We start from the raw sequence: 19972 nt of genomic DNA, 5'->3' as shown, positions 1-19972 counted from the left end.
AGTTGTGAAGGATATGAATAATCAGCAAGCCAATATCTATAGTATGAAAATTTCATATACATGAAACTCCAGCAGAAAAAGTAGTGATTTCAACGGTGGTAGAATTGTGTTGAGCCCTTTACATGACGGCGTGGATTCAAATCGAGTCGGTGGCTAATCTAACATTTAACCCAACAAAATCTATCGTTTGACAAAAAAAAATGTTTGTGCTTTTTAAATTGCCGAAAATGATTAATAATTAATTTGGTAATTAGAGGGTTTTGGTGATGATATTATCAGCAAGAAAAATTGCTAATGAGTTCGAAATTTATTTGATTACGGACCCAAAAATAAGATTTTGAAATTTAATCCTAGGACTTTCGCTGTTTGATCAAATTACTTGGTGCCCAACCCAAGTAAGCAGCTTCTGCACTAAAATAACATGCCCTCCTCAGTCTGTCAAGTTCAGTAATCAAATTCTCCAACAAATTCGTTGGAACTCTGTTAATTTTTTAGGGTTTGATTTTGATTTTCCTTCAAGTGATCTTCAGACCCCATTGATATTTATTCGAAGCGGCTCGCCCTATGAGATACTACAGAAATTTGATTCCACTTAAGACACATCAACCAGTAGAACCTCTCAAGGTGATAACGATTCAAATTGTTGACAACTAGCCACGGTGTGTGCCTATATACGCCCGTGACGCCGTTGACAATGGACGAGCAACGAGGTGAGGTAGTATTTGTTGAGGGTATGAATCTTACATTGGGAAAATCAGGGATCTTGCATGTGTTTATAAGTAATTGGGTTATTTCTCATATTATCAATTGATTTTATGATGGAACCTCAACTTTCTTGATGATATTAGAGCATGTTATCTTATGTGTGAAACCCAACAGTCACACGTACTCCACGTCACCCGACTTGTGTTATCCGCTGTCTAGAACTAATCCAAGGATCAATTCCTTATCTACTAATCATATTCTGAATTTCCCAATTCTGGAAAACCCTTGCTTTCTTAAGTAGAATTTAACAAGTCCATCCAAATTTCCCCAGCAAAGTTCATGTGATTTTTGTGTTATGGAGCTTTCAGTGCTGGACTGGTGTGGCCATATCATTCTATGTTGTTGCCCGGTAGCTTAGGTTTCCTTTCTGAGCCACTTGAATACCTGATCATGCAAAAGTGTGGCTATAATTTCTCTGAGATAAATTAGGTGCCTATTAGGGTTTCACAATTGGGTGTGGTCCTAGCAGTTCACTATTTTTTTTTTTTTTTTAACAAACGATATTATCTACACTACAGGCTGGTAGGCTTAGCCTCACATGGGCTAGCAATCATGTGGTTCAAATTCACCTTTAGCGAGAATCGAACTAAAACCACTCACTTATAAGTGAAGATGAATACTATTAAATCGTAGTACTAAGTGGTAGTAGTCCACTATTTAATTACTCCCATGCATTGCTATTGCCAGTACATCTAGGGCTTCCCTTGTTGGACTTGAAAAATGCATAATAGGCAAACTTTTTAGATTCAAAATAAATAGAACTATTTAATTTTCTTTAATAAAAACCTCGATGGTATATGGGATATCATTTTAAAATGGAAAAAAAAAAGCACTTAATCTGAGGACACAAACCTTACCTCTTAAAAATGAAAGATGGAAGGTTTTTTTTTTTTTTTTTTTTTTTTTTTTTTTTTTTAAATAAAAACACAGGTTAAATAACATTTCATCTTTATATATGCTCTTGCTTTTGGTGCAAGGCATAAGTATCTTCCACAAGTGTATATTTTCCATATGCCAATTTTCAGTAGATGATGATAGGAATCAGATTTGAGTGAGGTTTTGCTTTTGAATGGAAGTTACGACACATTCATTGTCTCAACATCACCATGAAGGGGTATAATCATCTGATTATTCTTAATTTTCATAGAATATATGTAGGTTTTCCTGGGTAGCGTTTCGTCAAGGAGAACATTAGTATATGCTAATCTGAATGACCTAACTAACTTAAGAATATTTTCGGCCTTTCAAAAGTTGTGGCTCATAATTATAACCAGGAATCCTGCGTTGTTTAGAGATTGAAATGTGGATAATTGTGGAATATGATTACGATTAATTCGTAAGCAGACAGTGTAATGCGATATGACTAATCTTACGTTCTATGCGGAAGAACGCTTGCAATATGCATGTACTATGTAGCTTTGCACACAGATAACTTGGAATTTATCAGCTGTATGTTATGGAGTTGTATTGCTAAAAAAATTTATTTGCCTAAACCAAGTGAAACAGCGTTCTAAAATTCATACAAATGACCCGACTTAGTGGTTGGATAAGGCTTAGTTGTTGTAAAGCTTATCTAGTTTTGACGACTTCAACTACTTAGTATGAAAGGGACAAAAAATTTCGAGAGCATTAACCTGCTGGTGTGGATCAAATCTCTGTTTCATATATGCCACAGAAAGTTAGATTTGCTATAATCTCCTTTTGTATTGCAAAATCCAAATCAACCAGAGTATTGTAAAGCAATGGAAAAGAGAGAATGCCTTTGAAAATTAAAGAATAACACAAAGATTCCTATCTCACAAAGATTGCTAAACCTAAAAGTAGACGTTAAGATTTCCTGCATATACTTCCAGTATTCTAGTATTTCTAATCACCTTCTAAACAAGAAGCATAGAAACCCCAGTTAAAAATTAACATTAGCAGCGACGATATCCAAAGTTTTGCGTCAGCTGTTTAAGGTCCCAAATGTTGCATGAAAAGAGAATGCAGTAGCCACAAACATTGGCCAAGAAAAACTCTTCCAGCTAGAACCACAAATTCTGCAGTGGTTTTTAAGCAAATGCCTTGTTTCATCTGAAGTTTTGTTAGGGCTTCTCTTCGACTTTCACCCGAGTGCACAGCAATAGACACGTGTACAATCAAGATGATGCCACCTGGCATCATATCAAGTTGCCCTAGCCAATAGAGACTGACCTAAATGGTGGGAATAATGCGAAATGGGTTCTGAGGGTGAGGTGAAAGAACTACTACAAGTAGCAACCAATAAGGCAGCAGACAGTTGTGGTGGTTTTAGTTTGCCCTTAAATAGAAGGGTTGAATGAAATACCAAAAATGCACATCGTATAGATGTCGGCCAACATGACAAGGTCGAGAAGAAATTCTGCATATTCCTTATGTTCTCCATTGAACATGTTCATCGAACATGTTCTTGTTCTTTGCTTTGATTTTGAAACAACATGAAACTGAAAACTACTCCAATCCACATAAGTTGGAGCTGCCACTTCCAATCTAGTTCGAACTTTTATTTTTTGCATAGTTGGTCAATTAATAGACGTGGGTTAGACTAGTTGGCCGAAATAGTGTGTCCGCTCTCTTGCATCTGAGCTTAAATTTCTCATCCCGTATATAAGAGTAGTTTAGAGTAAGTTGAGGTTGTTGAGCCATCAAGGGATTGCTTAGTGGACTTGCATTAGAATTGCTTATATGCTTGGAGAAAGCAGAAGAACCATATCACTTTCCACTTGTTGCAATTCTAAATGATAACCCAGAATTGGGTTCCTAAAGTAGAACTGGATTAAGAATCTAAGATTGGGGATTAGATCTTTTACAGTGTGGATATATGGGCTTTAGCTCATTTTGGATAACTCCGAAAACGCAAAACAAATTATGGGCTCATGTAACAAGTGTATAACAAATTATTGGGCTAAAGAATCACCCAGTTTTAGAAATTTTTGCTACGAAACAAATATCATTTTGTCGTCTTTGATGTACATTTATTTATGTCTCTTGATTCTTTTTTCACTTATTCAATTCTAAGTCTATTGTTAAGCAACGTTTTAAATAAACGATACTAAAGGATGGAAGAATCAGACACTAAATCTTGAAATTGCCTAGTTAATATCGAGATGGTCACCAACACGAAGGAAACCTAGCAACCACTTTGATTGGTAAGTGAAAAAAAAAAAATAATTAATAACATGTTTACTTACTTAAAATAATACTGAAATTTTAATTCCAACTTTCGTATTAAAACTCCTCTTATTCCTGATTTCACATATTTATAATCAAATTACAAAAATATATAACTCTCACATTGCAGTCTTCAATCTCCTCAATTCTTCCATCTCATATTCCTGACTTAACTTTCTCGATTCGCGAATCCCTCCATACAAATTACAAGGTTAAATTAAGGGAATATTTTCATTTGACTGTGCAAATAAGATAAGTATATTTGGGCACGTCACTGGAGTTTTGGCATATATAGTTAGCCGAGGACCTGAGGTTCATGCTGACAGGAGGCTGAGATAGCGAGACCAAGCAAATATAAAATCTGTACGGAGAGACATGACTGGCCCCACCTTACGTAGACGTGGCCCAATGGTGGCCCGCCATGTTCAATCGCGAGCCGCCCTGGTGGTTGAAGTGGCAATGAGTGGTCAGGGTCATAGAGACTCGGTTTCTGAGTCATCTGTTCGGACTCGCTCCTTCATGAATCCTGATGGCGACTGGTTCGACTCGATGCCTTTGTTTCTGTCCTCTCCCTCGTTTTCATCTTCCATTACCAGCACATTTACCATTATGCCCTCCCCTACACGTTCCACGCTCTCTTTTCCATCATTTTCTTGTGGAATATGTTTACAATATTTAGAATGTTGTTTGCACGTCTTGCTAAACAAAATAAAACAAAACTTTGTCCATATGATATGAACTGGTCTCCCTCCCCTATGATAGCTCGCTGTGATTTTTTTGAGATACATGCACATTTTTCTTTTACGATAATGTTAAGGAGATTATTTATTTAAATTATATTGTGTAAATTATTAGACGTGATTGTTGATGATTGAATTATTACTTAAGTCTTGATTAATGTACTTATTTATTATTAGTGATATATCATGTGATTGCAAATTTAATTTAAAAGGTTGGTCTACCTAGAATTATTCTTTTCTTTTATAAAGAATATGGTTGACACACCCCGACCAAGATCAGGGCGTGCTGGCCGTCACGTGGAAGTGACGTAGCCAAGTGCACAGTGCGGAAGCTAATAAAATAGTAATGTAAAAGTACGAATAAATAAAAACTAGCATACATAAGGTCAAAGTAATGAGTGCTAGCGTAAGTGAGACGATACGTTCAGAGCAATAAGTCTACAACAGTCCAAATTAAAATGATGCGACAGCAGTGCACCCGAAGGTGAACATACGTTGGTGCTCGTCTGTCAGAAATGCTGGAAAAGCCCTCTGGGAAACCACCAAATCAACTGAACCGCTAGAACCTGGAGGGGCGCAAAACAAAAGCGTGAGTGGGCAAAAACAAAGCTTTTCGAAAATCATTTCAAAAACAATATTCTAACCCCTCGCCGTAAAACCTGTATACTTCTCAGAAAATAAACATATGCACGTATATATATAGATATACCAATCATGCTCCATAATATGCCATGTCGGAACCTCAGAATAAAATGCAAGTGCTCAGGTATAATCACATCAAAGTATATATAGTCTGGCAGCCGGAGTCACCTAAAGTGACCTTTACGGCTGTATCTAGAGCTCAAATCTCAATCACTATATCTAAACTTGCCCACGAGTCGGAACCACCTAAAGTGGTCTGTACGACAGGCCTGGGTGTAATATATATAAACGCTCTAGTGCTACGATCACGTGAAGGCTGTGCGAATAATCGCGGGTCACTTACGAGTCGGAACCACCTAAAGTGGTCTGTACGACAAGACTGTGCACCTAACTTGGATCCAAGCTGAGCGTATGGTGCGGGAGGTGAACAACACGTGAAGGACTGTGCCCTACTCGGGGCGGGAGCACTAACACCGGGGGTGTAGGTTATGAGCTCTCTAAGCATCTCAAACCACTACTGAATATAAACGTGAATAACACTTACCTGGCACTTACCTGTGCATCCACAGCACCCAAATATGCATATGTACATGTATGCAATTAAAATGCACGTGATGATGCATAACAATAATAATATGGTGCATGGCATAAAACAATTAACCCTTTTTAAACAATTTCTGGGAAAAATATAAGTATATAGGTATATACGGAAAACCAAAAGCCCACTCACTGGTATGTGGAAGGGTCGTAGCCCCCCTGCCTCGAGTGACCACGCTCGTCCTCGGGATACGTTTCACCTATATGCGAAAATACTATAAAAACGTTAATTTTAAAGCACATAACCTTCCTTTCGTAATAACTTCTCATACATTGCTCAAAATGGACAATTGAATATACCAACGTGCTCTACACAACCTCAGGATCACACCCATATTTTTAGAAAAATTTTCCACCGCCGCACACGCCCCCCACGCAGGCACGTGCCTGGCACGCTGACGGCGTCAACTGACGCCGTTAGGAATATTCCGTCAGTTTTGACAGATTCCGTTAACGGCGTCAGGAATATTCCGTCAGAATTGACGGAATATTCCGTCACCTTCTCTGGCGAGACTCCAGCACCGTCGCCGGCGCCGGAAAACTAGAAAAATTTTAAACCTTGATATCTCGGTCATTTCTCGTCCAAATTTCACGATTTTTGCACCAAAATGACACTTAGGACTAGGAGAACATAAATATACTACTTTTAAGGGTTGAAAACCACTAGATTTTACCTGTCCAAATCTCCAAAATCCGGCCAACTCCACATCCAACGATCCCGACGTCCAAATTCACCAAATGAACCACTCCGAGACTCCTTGGGACCTCACCAAGCTACCTACAAGCTTCATTTTCCCAAAAACGTGAGGAATTACGTTCGCATGAATAGTACCCAAATCGGACCACTTCGAAACGACGTGAAAACGTTGTAGTTCTTACCTGAAAATGGTATGGTTAGACTCGTACGAGCCTCACGAGCATGGATATGGGTTTAGTTTCTTCGATCTGTAAAGGTTTGAGGGGTTTTGGGTGTGTGCCGTACGTTTATGGTGAATGGGAAGGGAGAGAGAGACACGGGACAGAGACAGGGAAATGGACAGAGGGATAGGGAAAGTGAGGGTGTGTGTGTGCGGCTCCACACATGCCAACAAAACCCAAAGCAACCGCAACACGAAAAGAAAACGCACTAGGGGCAATTTCATCTTTTCACACGTACATCTTCGATATTTTCGGGACGGACTGTCACAATGGTGCTTGCGGAAAACCTATTGGAAAAAACTTCGAGCGAAAGAACTAGAGTACCACAACCATACAACCATTAAGCTACGTCAAAGCTCAAAACATAACGAATTTCAGGCCAATATTCTTCATGGCACGTCTTGGATTTGATTTTTGACGTTGGTGAATCAAACAATGGTGGCTAGGGGGAGACTAAAATACCTTTGTGAGTCTTTCCAGCCCTCAAAATGTTAGATTGGTGTGGCGAACCCACCAGTTTGTCCTTTTTTTTATTAAAAAAAATCCTTATAAGCTACTTATCCAGTGATAGTGAATTAGATAAACGAATCATATATGATACGAACAATTTTTTTTACAACGTGTCATTGACTCATCCATTACAAATCATAATGTGTCACAACTTAATATTAAACTAACTACAAATATAATATTGTCTTTACATTTGTAAGTCAAACTTCACCTCTGTTTTAACAAAATGAAGACTATTGACGCTGGACCAAATAGTCATGTGCCTTTAGCACAAATTATTAATTTCTAACATTTTGATTTTATTTATAGGTTTCACAAGGTATTTTAACCCCATGGAATATTAGACAAATCAAATCATATACAACAAAACACAATAACTAGAGCCTCATTTTGTAATTCTAAAAGATTCTAAGACCAAGTACTTAGAACTGAAATCAAATATGAAAAGAGATGATTTTAGGGTTATGCATATATTGTTATAGAGAGATTTTTCAATGTGTTTGAAACACTTGTCAGTACGTAATATGTTATTATACAATTAAAATTTAAAAAAAAAAAATTTCCAATTACATAATGACATATGATGTATCATAATATATTCCGGTACAATTACAAAATAAGTACGCCATTGATGCTTTACAACGAAGGGCAGCATTGTAATCAAACCCCCACCTTTGTCCTCTAACCCCTTTGGGTTTTACTATATTTATCACCATCACGCTGCGCTTCGAGAAAGAAGAAGGAAACTCTCCTTCTCTCTCTCTCTCTCTCTCTCTCTCTCTCTCTCTCTCTCTGTGAAACTTCCAATTTACAGAGCTGCTTCTTCTCTGTCTTTCTCTCTCTCTCTCTGTGAAACTTCCAATTTACAGAGCTGCTTCTTCTCCACTGTTTCACCACTACCTCCAATTCATCGTCCCACAACTTCTCCTTCTTCTGAGTGATGGGTGTGTGCAGCCGCTGTTCCCACACTTCCCACATCACAGAAATCATCATCACCAGCTTCTTCCGCCACAAAGCGTGATTCTTTCTAAACCCTGAGCTTCGGATCACTTACCATCCAAAAAACCAAGCTGTGATGTTCGCTCGAGCAGCTTAATAATCACATAGTAAACAATACTAATTCGTCGGAGTGTTGACTGTAAACATGTCCGGCGGGAGGGTCTACGGCGGCGGAAGTTCGTCCGGCCTGAGTGCTTTGTTTCAGAACCAGAGGGGTTCTGAGCGTCTTGATTCTCTATTCCTTTCTGAGTCATCAAATTCTTCGTCTGCTTCTTTTCTCGGTACTATTTCACTCTCTTTGTATACTCTGTTTCTGATTTTTATTATTCGGGCTGATTTTTTTTTGGTAAAAAAAAAATTATTATTAAGGTGAGGGCAATGATTTGAAACTATTACACATGAAAGTTTTGAACCCAACACCCTAGCTAGGATATGTGACCACATATCTGGCTATTTCTCGATATATGCGTGTCATCCTTGATTTATCACTAATTTTTCAGTGTTTATGTTCTCCTTAAATATTTAGTCTTTTGGTATATATGGATATGTTGATATGTATATGTTGCTGCTTAACTTGTGTGTGAATTAAGTAAAAATTAAAATTTGCATATAGTCCAGGCCCCTGTTCATCTTTCTGGTTATAATTATGTTAATTATTTCGGAATTCGGAATCGTAGAATAATCAGCTGCCAAAACAAACACACACTTTGTGATCAGAACTGATCATGGAGTGAGTGTTTATGTTCGTTTTTAGATATAATCCATATGATTTGTAGAGGAAAATTGTGTGGTGAGATGCTGTTCATATGTGTGGTATTATTTTGGAAGATGGTATTCTAATTAACGAATAATATCTTGTTCAGGTTCAAGATCGATGGTGAGTTTCGAAGATGTTCGTGGAGGAAGTGGATCGAATAGGTCATTGTTCCGCCAGTATGAGCACGAAGATAACGGGGACGATGACTTGGATGAGTATCTCCATCAACCTGGGAAGAAGAGGCGGCTAACCGCTGATCAAGTCCAGTTTCTCGAAAAAAGCTTTGACGTGGAAAACAAACTGGAACCGGAGAGGAAAGTCCTGCTTGCAAAGGACCTTGGCTTGCAGCCTCGGCAGGTTGCGATATGGTTCCAGAACCGCCGCGCAAGGTGGAAGACAAAACAGCTTGAGAAGGATTATGAGGAGTTGCAAGCCAACTACAATAATCTCAAGGCTGATTGTGAAAGCCTTTCCAAGGAGAATGATAAACTAAAGGCCGAGGTAGCGATTGATATCTGTGATTCCCTGCCTTAATTTTTCCATTTGTAGTATTTTGCTTTCGAATTTGACATGATATGTCTGAATTGGTCGTCAGGTTACTGTCCTCTCAGACAAGCTGCATCTCAAAGAGAAAGAGGGGGGAAATTCAGAACTATCTGATACCAACAGATTATCTCAAGAACCGCCGCAGAAGCCAATTGCTGACACGGTCTCTGAAGGCGAAGTATCAAAAGTCTCAGCTGTGGCCTCCAAGCAGGAAGATCTTAGTTCAGGCAGGAGTGATATATTTGATTCAGACAGCTCACATTACACGGATGCAGTTCACTCTTCACTCTTGGAGCCTGGTGATTCTTCGTATGCTTTTGAACCTGAACAGTCTGACCTTTCCCAAGATGAAGAAGATAACTTTACCAAAAGCCTGCTGCCTCCATACATCTTCCCAAAGATTGAAGATGTTGATTACTCTGATACGCCTGCGAATTCATGTAATTACGCATTCCCGGTGGAAGATCACGCCTTTTGGTCCTGGTCTTACTAAGTTTCTTCTGGCAAATCCGAATCCCCGGGGTATTACCATCTTTGTTTAAAGTATGGCATAGAAGTGAAAATAAGTCCAAGCAAAACGGCGCACCCCGATCCCGATGTGGTGGTGGGAACAAGGTTTCAATAGATGGTGGTTTTTGCCCCGTTGTAATCTTGTTTTTCATGGGGCTCTTAATTAGTGCTTAATGGACCATTTTTGTATGGAATTTCATGTAAGTAAATAAAGTTCTCTTGTTAAGGAAGCTTGATGGGAAATTTCATACTTTTGTTTAAAAATGTCATGAAACGAGTTTTAAACGCGAGCCCTTGCTAGTTCCTCTTTATGCTTCTATCCCGATATCGCTTGCCGTTTCTTGGTACCGTTTCTTGCATACCAAGAAACTTTTCAAGCTTCAAATCAGTTGTGGAATGTTAAACCAAAAGAGGTGCAGATGATTGGCATGTAAGTAAACTCAATTGGACCCTTTGTACTAGTTCATCTTCCTATTTCATCGAGACATTGACTTCCAGAGCCAACTTATGTTCAATGGTGTTTTGCTATCTTGAGCTTTTTTTATATACGATTTCCACACATCCTGATCTGTATTATTGAAGTTCTGTGTATGTTTATATGTGTGTGTGTGTGTGTGTATTACGTACACAGAAATTTTCAGTTGACTTCCATATACCATTGCTAGCTACAATTAAAGTCCGGTTGCACAGATTTCTTGTGAAGCTGAGCGAAGCAAAGCATCCAAAGGTATTGCTTTTTCTTACTTTCATATTGTGGGGGTCAACTTCATGATGGTGTGTCATCCATTTTATTTTCTTTCTATTTGTTTTCTACTTTTTCTTTCCTTTGTATGGTGGAGGCCAAAAGATAAAGGCGAAAAACTTCAGTTGGGTTGCTCCATCACGTTTGTCTATTCGAGACACAAATAAAGAAAGCAAATCCTTCGTTAGTAGGGTTTACAAAAATGCGAGTCCTCTTATCTGTGTCTCTGAAGTAATGTAACAGGGTAACTCGACTGAAGTTTTTCTCTCACGCATAACTCCTGAAGTTGCTAACCCATAAAGTTGATAACTCTTCCTCCTTTCCATGTAATCAGTACTCTTGGTTTCGTTTTGGATTTAGATTCTTGGGAAAATGGCTACCAGAACTGGTGATATAAAATATGATTAGGTTAATGCTATGGAGATCATCTATTTGAATCATATTTGGTAAACTATATGGCTTGATTGTTGATGATTTGATTATTACTTAAGTAGTTGATTAACGTGTTTATTTTCTATTGGTGACATATCACATAATTTGCAATGTGACTAAAAAAATTAGTCTACCTAGCATTACTATTATGATTACCATATCAATTAGAAAGGATCCCGTTAAGTGAAAGGGAGGAACAATTTGACACACAAACCCATCAAATGATGTTCTTGCTCTTATCATGTTGAAAACTATGATCTTAGCCAAATTGCCAATAAGGTTAAGTTTGTTCGAGGAGCTTCTCTTGTGTGATTTCCTTTGCAAATTGGATCAAACTTTTCAAATTAGCGACGAGTGCATTGGTGCTGCCTTTCTTTGTTGGGAAGTTGGGAACTACAGCTTGTGCCACCAAAAATAGGTGTGCTCACTATCCACCAATTTACCCATTTTGCTCGGGCAAAGAAAGGGATTGGTTGAAGGACCACATGCATTTCAAATCAAGGTAGAACATTTTGACAAATGTTTTTTAGATACATTAAGGAGGCACATCAAATTTTCCTTTTGCGTTTGATAAATTTTTATGAGTAATGTGATCAATAAGGTGATCATTAGATGTGTGAAAATAAATTTATCTTGAACCTCAATAATACGAAATCTTATGCTTCTCACCCTTAGTCAAATGGAATCTCCTTCCTTGGCGGTGAAGAGAAGAACTCGTGTAGGAGCACTCAAACCACGTCATCTATTTGACAGTTTTTACAAAAACATGAGATCTCTTATATTTTAATCTCATCTAATTTTATTTTAATCATATCCAATGTGAGAACTGCCCTAATTCGTCGTAGAATGTGGTTGCTTCCTCTCATGGTTCTCCACTGTGTTGGGCAAAGTCGGGGAATCTTATAGTCTTTTGTATACGACCATTTCTCAGTTCATGATACAATTAGAAACTTGAAGAAGCATTATTTTGATAATCTTTGCAAAACATCTCTGTCACGCGTGCCACCAATTCACCATTGGCATTTGGCCCCCTCATTTAAAAAACAATTTAACATTACTTGAGTGATTTAACGGAGCACACAAGTCCTTTTACTATTCAAGAGTCAAATTCGAACTTAAGTTTTGTGAGAATATTTGCAAATTTATTTATTTATTTTTAAGTTCAAACATCAACCATTAAACTATATGATCTATAAAATATAATTTAAATAAATAATCTCTCCTGCATCACTTTTTAAAAATATTAAACATGCGGAATCGTCTGCATATGCAAAACAGTTTTCACACTGATGTTCTAGATGGCTAATCCAACTTCACAAATCCATCAGAACCCAAGGTTATGATCTAATTGTCAAACAATAATTTTCAAATGCAATAATAAAATGCATGTTAAATTTCAAAACACAGCTTAGCGTGGACTCTAACTTTGTTTACTTTCCGATTTTGTACACGTCTGTTTACTTGGGACAAATCCATGGGATTAACCAAGAGGTTTCATACACATTTTTTTTTAAATGGCAAATTTTTCCTATGGTTTTTGGAGTGTTCTCATCTTTTAATTTAAAGCTTGTGTTTGATAGAAAACTAATAGAAAATCAAAAGGTTTGTAGCTCAAGGTCTCTCATTAAATTATACAAATTAAATGCACAACTTTATGCATGCAAAATTTTGTAGGCTATAATATTATTGTAAGAAATGTTTCTTCACCTCACCTACCCCATCTAAAAAGAGAATATATACATAAGCATTGTGTGTGTGTGTGTGTGTGTGTGTATGTATATATAAGATGTTTTGCAAATTTTGGTTAGAAATTTGTTTTTTGTTCAAATAAAATTTTGGTTAGAATGAAAGGCCATTTAATCGGCATAAAGAGGACTTTAAAGTATAATGTGTTTGAGTCAACTCAAGATCTTCGATTTGAGACATTAATTTGTAAAATTAGTATGAATTCACAAAGAAAGCAAGGTAATCATTTCATCAAAAGTCGTATGCTACACAACTAAACAAAACGATAATTACACGAATTAAATAACCAACTTAAAAGATTACTTCTCTCATATTATATAAACTAAATTAGAATATCACTCGATGATAAAAACACAATTTAGAATTAAAAGTCATCTCTCGTTAACTCCGTCTCCCATTCATAGTTTCATACACACATAGAGCGGTTTTTTTTTTTCTTTCAACAATGCAACAAAAGCATACTTGGAGGAGAAGATTTTCTCACTTTTACATCCCATATCTTACGGCACTTACAAGATGGGCCATATATAACATGCCAAGTGTCCGTCGTTCTCGAATGTCGAGGCACTTTATTTGGAGATTTTTCACATACCCTCACAACCCTAGCTGCTAGGGTTTCGACGTGTGTTGGCCACGTGTACAGCTGCGATGCTCGGATCTCGTCGATTACATCACGATGGAAAACACCGTCCCCACCCTTCCCCCCGGGGAATCTTCCAGCTCGTTGGGCCACCACCCGACGTGGACGCCTTGCGCAAGATCGACGGCCCTGATTGGATGATTATCAGGTCAAAAGTTAGGCGGGCCCCACCACATGAGGTGTTCAAACAGTTTATTAATGCAATTTTTAGTAATAAAGCTTAGGCCACAGATAAGCATGGAGTGGAAGTGGGCCCGGTGGGGCCCAGAAAGCAGAGGGTATGCCGGTGGGAGAGCGAGTGGACGCATCTGTCCAGGTACCACGGTCTCCCATCAGTCCTTATGTCACCACGTGTAGGGTTGCTTTCTATGGGCCCACGGCCCATTTCTTCTTCTCCCTCCTCCTTATTTTATCTTCACGATCCTTTGCCTTTGTTTTTATTTTGTTTCTTCTTCATGGTCGACAAAGGATGTCATTTAAATTTAGTAAATTTGTTTGACATATAAATTGACCGGACAGAATCAACTAGGAATCTCACTTTTTAAATTCTAAGAATCCAGCAATTTAGACTACTCAAATTGAATCTGACGGTCATCATTAACTCATTATATTAGTCCATCTTACATAAACTAAAAGCATTTATATCTCTTTCACACAAATTAAGGGTTAGAAGTTCCTGATCTTTAGGTTCCGAATAGTAAGGTTTGGAGAAGGACCAAATGCATAGATTGACAAAGGAGAGCTATAAAGCTAGGGAGGGTTTTGATCCATTTTTATGCTTTCTCTTACTCAATCTTATACGTGTGTATAGAATACTGCAAAAAGTTGTACTCGATGAAAGTTTTTCGACCATTTTTATCATGTTTTAAGTAAGTTCATGGTTTTCAACATGAATTTTATTAAATATTAGGAGTGAATTTAATTCTTAACAAACAATTTTTTTACCTGTGTCAAATTGTATATAATTTGATAATTGTTGTGAATAGATTTCTTAATTAGGAATTTGTTTGTGCAAACGTAAAGAAGAATCCCAATACGATTTTGAGATTAAATCGTCATAGGTTTGTATTACTTGCAAGGAAAGAAAACTTATCATAATTAGTATACATAGAACATGACCAAAACGTAAGTAATCAATTCTGATACACCTGGACCCTTTTCTCTCTACCGTCCCTTCTCTCTCACCCACTTTTATGATTTGGAAAATTGGAAGTTGTTTGGCTTTTGTATATAATTAGATGATGATAGTTCTTGTTATCCTCCATTTTACCCCACAAATCAGTGATTCTGTTTGGGCAGAATTCTTTTGCGGTGCAAGAAAAAACTCATGAATTTATAAGCCCCCAACAAAATAAATATACTCTCAAGGAGTCATGGACCATGGCATATAGATATTTTCTCACATCAATTCAAGAACCAAGAACCATCAATGCACTACTTTTAAAAATTAGGACCACATCTAGGCGAGAACAATTTTAGATCACATTTTACAACCAAAATCTTGGGCAACAAGCTCCTTGGACTTAATTTCACGTGTACATTGGCAGATCCGGCGCTAGTCGAACCCAAAACTTGCTGACCTTTAGTTATACCCAAGCTTTCCTTTCTCATTTCTATGGTATTGGTGCATTTCCTCCAATATTGAACTTGAGATGAATGAATGTATGATGTATCCAACTATGTGAGTACCAAAGCATGTGTTTGCTTCCGGATGATCAAAATTTGAAGTTGTCCTTCAAGTATAAGACTATCTCTTGCTGCAGAAACATTGAGATAAAGAGTGAGATCAGCCATTGCATACTAGAAGTACTGAAATGTGTTTAGGGTTTAGTATATAACAGTACTTACAATCAAACAAAGAAGAAGGCATCCGGCGGCGCCGGGGAACAAAGCATACCAAAAACTCAGGTTATGGAACTTAGCTCCATCAATGAAGAGTATAGGCAAGCTTGCAGCTACAAATTGAACACAGAATGAGTCGTGCAACTTATTTTAGTAGCAGAAAAATGAGATTAATGAAAAATATAGCAGGAAGGAGGGATTACCAGGTGGATGTGTGGAGCGTGTGCAAATCATGAAGGCAACGGATGCAGCTAGGGCAAAGCTTCTAGCAAGCCATCCAGGGCCAAATGTGGAAAATGCAAGCACCCCAATGGCTGCACAACCTATTTGTGCCATGAACATATTGTACTTCTGCCAAAATCACAAGGGAGAATTAATGTGTTATTTCAATACACTATGCTTTTGATTATCTTAAATTGAAATGACCCCGTTTTACGAATAGCAAATTTGTTTAACTGTCAAATCTAAGTCGAGCACTTCTAACTCTATTGATCATTTTTCGACCAAGATGCACTTAAGTTCGACTATTTCATATGGTCGTCTAATATATGTTTAACCCTTTATCTGACCTAGGTATATAGGTATTTTCACATACTAAACGACTAAGCATAAAGAAGAGGGGGTATTTGAACAGAGGATATCAAATAAAATTAATTACTTGAGATACAAGTTTCTTTACAGAGTTGTAGAGTTTGCCAAACTCATATACAAAAACATCTATGACTAATTGACAGTTCCCCATTTACTTTTCAACATTTTCCTATATGAGTGGTCCAAATGTGACCAATACCCATATATAAATTTGGATCAAAATAAGGCCCAATTTGAAGAAAATCTGGACTTATTTTTGCTACATTCCATTTTCATCATATGAGGTCCATTACAAGTGGAGTTGTGCCAATTGTCTACATGTACACGTGTCTATCATTGACTCACTACTCAAACAAGGTAGTTTTTTTTTTTTTTTTTGGGAAACTAGGTGGTCTATTTTTTTGTTGTTCAAATGAACAAGGTAGTCTACTTAAAGGAGAACAAAAGCAACATATGGCTCACTTTTCTTCAAAACCTTTTCCGCGTTTTCAGTGATTCGAAGAAATTTTATTAATAAGAAAAAAAGAAATTATACTTGATCAGATGAGATATAAATCTTAGTTCTCATCAAAATAATAGATTATAAAAGAACAAAAAACACTCGTAAAAGAACAAAACCTAAGCAACTTATGGCTCACATTCACCAAATAGATTATAAAAGAATAAAAAGCACTTGTGGATAATTTAAGAAAGAAATTTGTATTTATGACTCATGCTACACTAACATTTCATAAGTTACGTAATGAGTATTATAAAGCTCAAAAATATAACTTTAATGTTATTATATCATTACATAACTCAGACGATGAGCTTTACCGGATCATAAATATATCATCAGTTATATGCAAGAATCTTTCATAATTTAAACTCAGAAAGTAGAACAAATTAATACCCGAGCACCAGGAGCAGCAGGAGTGGCAAAGAGGACTGCGGAAACAGCTCCTAATGGTGCAATTGTCATTGAAATTCCTTTGGTGCTAATATCTGATCCATCCTTCCCAATAACGCCATTGCTGCAAAAGCCCCTATTTTTCACCAAATGATCATCATTAATGCAGCTAAACACATGATTAATTGGTGTTATTATTTCTAATCTCTATGATTCTAATTACCTGCAGAAGGCCAGACAATATCACTGAGAGAAGGAGCAGCCGAACCCTTCTCAGGCCTCCAACTGTCCCAAAGTGGTGAAGCCAAATTGCTTGAAGCCACAATCCCATAATATTGATTTCTTCTTTTGATGTTTACTACGCTTCTGCTGTTGACTTGTTCTAAGCCAAAAAGTGCTTTTGCGGGAGGGGTAGAAGTGCTTTTGGGATGAAGAAGATGGGGATGAAAACTAGAAGCCCTCATCAGCTGCATGCCCATTATTTCTATTGGACGTTTCTCTCTCTTCAATTGCTGCAGAGATGGATATGAATATGGTTTTAATTTAGGAAGATGAAAAAAGTCAGAGAGACAGAGAGAGACAGAGAGATTTATATGTGACCGTTGGGAGTTGAGAAAATCAGATTTGCCAATTTACTGGTCTTTTGGTGAAGTCGAAAGGCCATTGGCTGGTTGGCAATTTGCCACACAACTGACAACTCCATATCTACAGATAACATTTCTAAGAAGAAGAAAAATGATAGATAATGTTTTCAGGGACTTAAAGAAAATGTGAAAGTATTCTCTTTCTTTTATAAAAAAAAACAAATAGTCGTTATTGGCACTTTAGAGCATCTTAGATGTCGAATCTTAAATATGTAAAGTTTTGCTTTTCATCTGATATATATTAAATTAAATTGTAATTTTATTCCACTAAATTATTATAATAATGTTTTAAAATAAAAAGTAATAATAAAATTAATAAAATGCATTAATAATCAATTAAAAAGATGTTTGAAGTTGTCGTTAAATTTTGGTAGCAAGTAATGATAAACAAAATATAGTTAGAGGGTTTATGTAATTGGAATATATGGCGGATTGTATACTAGATTCATTAAGTCATTTTGTCGTTGATTCATCTGGCTTCAGCCACGACTCGATGCTCTTGCACTGGTTGTAGAAATTCGTCATATCCACCACCAAGTCCTTGATCACAAACATGTGCGGCGCTATCTTCGTTAGGCAGGCCAGGCCGTTGCAGCCGTCGATGTTCATGGCTCAGGAGCCGCAGATCCCTTCCTGGCAAGATCGCCGGAAGGTGAGAGTCGGTTTCCATCTCGTTCTTGATCTTGAAGAAGGCAGATCCAGACGGCAATGACGGAGACGCAGTTCCTCTCCGCCGACCTCCCAATTTGCGGACGCAGAGAAATGGCAGAGGCAGAAATCAACCCGGTCACCATCTCTCTGTTGATTCCGTATCAACCCGGTCACCATTTTTGCGTTTCCGGGCTTCAACAACTGCGAACAGAGAGGGAGAGAAGATTTGCTCCTTCTTGGTTGGAATGGTAGTGTTCCTCGGAATCAAAACAGTCATCACACCTCCAGCGGTCTCCAAACCGAGAGACAGAGGAGTGACATCAAGAAGCAACAAATCCTGAACCTTCTCGTTACCCTCACCGCTCAGGATCGCAGCTTGCACAGAGGCACCATAAGCAACGGCCTCATCTGGGTTGATACTCTTGCAGAGCTCCTTTCCATTGAAGAAGTTGATTGGTTCTTGGTGGAGTTTCTTGGTTCTAGAATTATGGGGTTTCAGCAAAGTAAAGGTCTGTGCATTCTACCTGTTTGTTGATTTGTCTCAGTGAGAATTTCTTTATGTTTGATGAATTCCAAGGCCGATTGTCATCGTCAACTAGTTTGCTCGTCGGTTTCTTGAAGAATTGTTAATTGTGGAGGCTTAAAGATTTGGTTTTGGTTCAATTTCTGGTAGTCTGGTTGGTCTAGGAATGTTGATCTTACTTCCCTTGATAGTCTGGTATGCTCCATGCGTGTGAATTCTTGCATTCTGGTATGTACAATTTTGTGGTTGTTCCGATTGTGGTTTGTGTCAAAATTCAGAACTGTAATGTCTAAGAAGATTGTTCAGCAGCTAACTGAGGAGTGGTGCAGTATTTTCCTTATTACAGCCTATAATGTCGAGTCTAACCAACTCAATTGTTAGCATGAATCTACAGTAAGTCCGGTTATACGATGAAGTTTGATGAAGTTGTAAACGGTAAATCCCACGAAGGGTAATTCCGTGATGTAAGTAGGTAAATCCCACGAAGGGTAATCCTACATAGATGTTGATTTTCTGTTGTTGAAATTGTGAAGGCCAATGCCACTGTTAAGAGTAGTTGTATTTTGGTAAAATCCACAAAGGGCGATCCCGTGGTGCTATAGTTAAGGCCGATGCCACACTATAGTTTGTTATTTTTCTGTTTAAAGGCCGAAGCCAATGTTAAATGAAGTTGTTGACGGTAAATCCCACGAAGGGTAATCCCGCAAGAAGTTGTTATAACCGGCCTGAGGGTGTGTTACAATTTTATAAGAGGCTTTGTATGGAAATTCTTTGTGAAGATCCTGTGAGAGGCAGAGGAATGTTGGTTTTTTGGATGGAGAGATTGTATCTGCAATATGTTTGTTTGAAAGGATGATACAGGGTTCAGTTTGGTCGTCTTCTTCCACCAGTTCCACAAGGATGATACAGGGTTCAGTTTGTTTGAAAGGATGCACGTCACCAGTTTGCAGCAAATCCAAGGTTCCAAAAAGGGTCCAGTCACAGTGCCTTAGTGTCAACAAACTTCACTTGGATACTCCAAGTTTAGTTTGAGGGGGGGTAATAACTGATATAACAGAAATATAGTTAGAGGGATATTATTGTAATTGGAATATATGGC

General features: G+C 37.8%; 1 protein-coding gene and 1 non-coding gene across 2 annotated transcripts; one reads left to right on the top strand and one right to left on the bottom strand.

Moving 5' to 3' along the window:
* Positions 1-8110: 8110 nt before the first annotated feature.
* LOC103958760 (homeobox-leucine zipper protein HAT5) lies at positions 8111-10403 on the top strand. Its single transcript, XM_009371078.3, has 3 exons — positions 8111-8641; positions 9224-9618; positions 9713-10403. The coding sequence occupies exons 1-3, from the start codon at positions 8506-8508 to the stop codon at positions 10154-10156; spliced, it is 975 nt and encodes a 324-aa protein (XP_009369353.2). The 5' UTR covers positions 8111-8505; the 3' UTR covers positions 10157-10403.
* A 4738-nt stretch (positions 10404-15141) lies between these two features.
* LOC103958761 lies at positions 15142-17779 on the bottom strand. The gene is made up of 5 exons (XR_007260255.1): positions 17279-17779; positions 17059-17191; positions 15779-15926; positions 15582-15688; positions 15142-15490 (listed from the first exon to the last, which is right to left on the bottom strand). It is a non-coding gene; the product is annotated as an uncharacterized LOC103958761 (transcript).
* Positions 17780-19972: the final 2193 nt, after the last annotated feature.

This window comes from the organism of the source record quoted next, unplaced genomic scaffold, assembly GCF_019419815.1.
Source record: "Pyrus x bretschneideri cultivar Hongxiangsu unplaced genomic scaffold, Pyrus_bretschneideri_v1 Contig3, whole genome shotgun sequence".
Taxonomy (NCBI): Eukaryota; Viridiplantae; Streptophyta; class Magnoliopsida; order Rosales; family Rosaceae; genus Pyrus; species Pyrus x bretschneideri.
The sequence above is the reverse complement of the archived record's forward strand: the minus strand, read 5'-3'. Positions and strand labels throughout refer to the sequence as shown.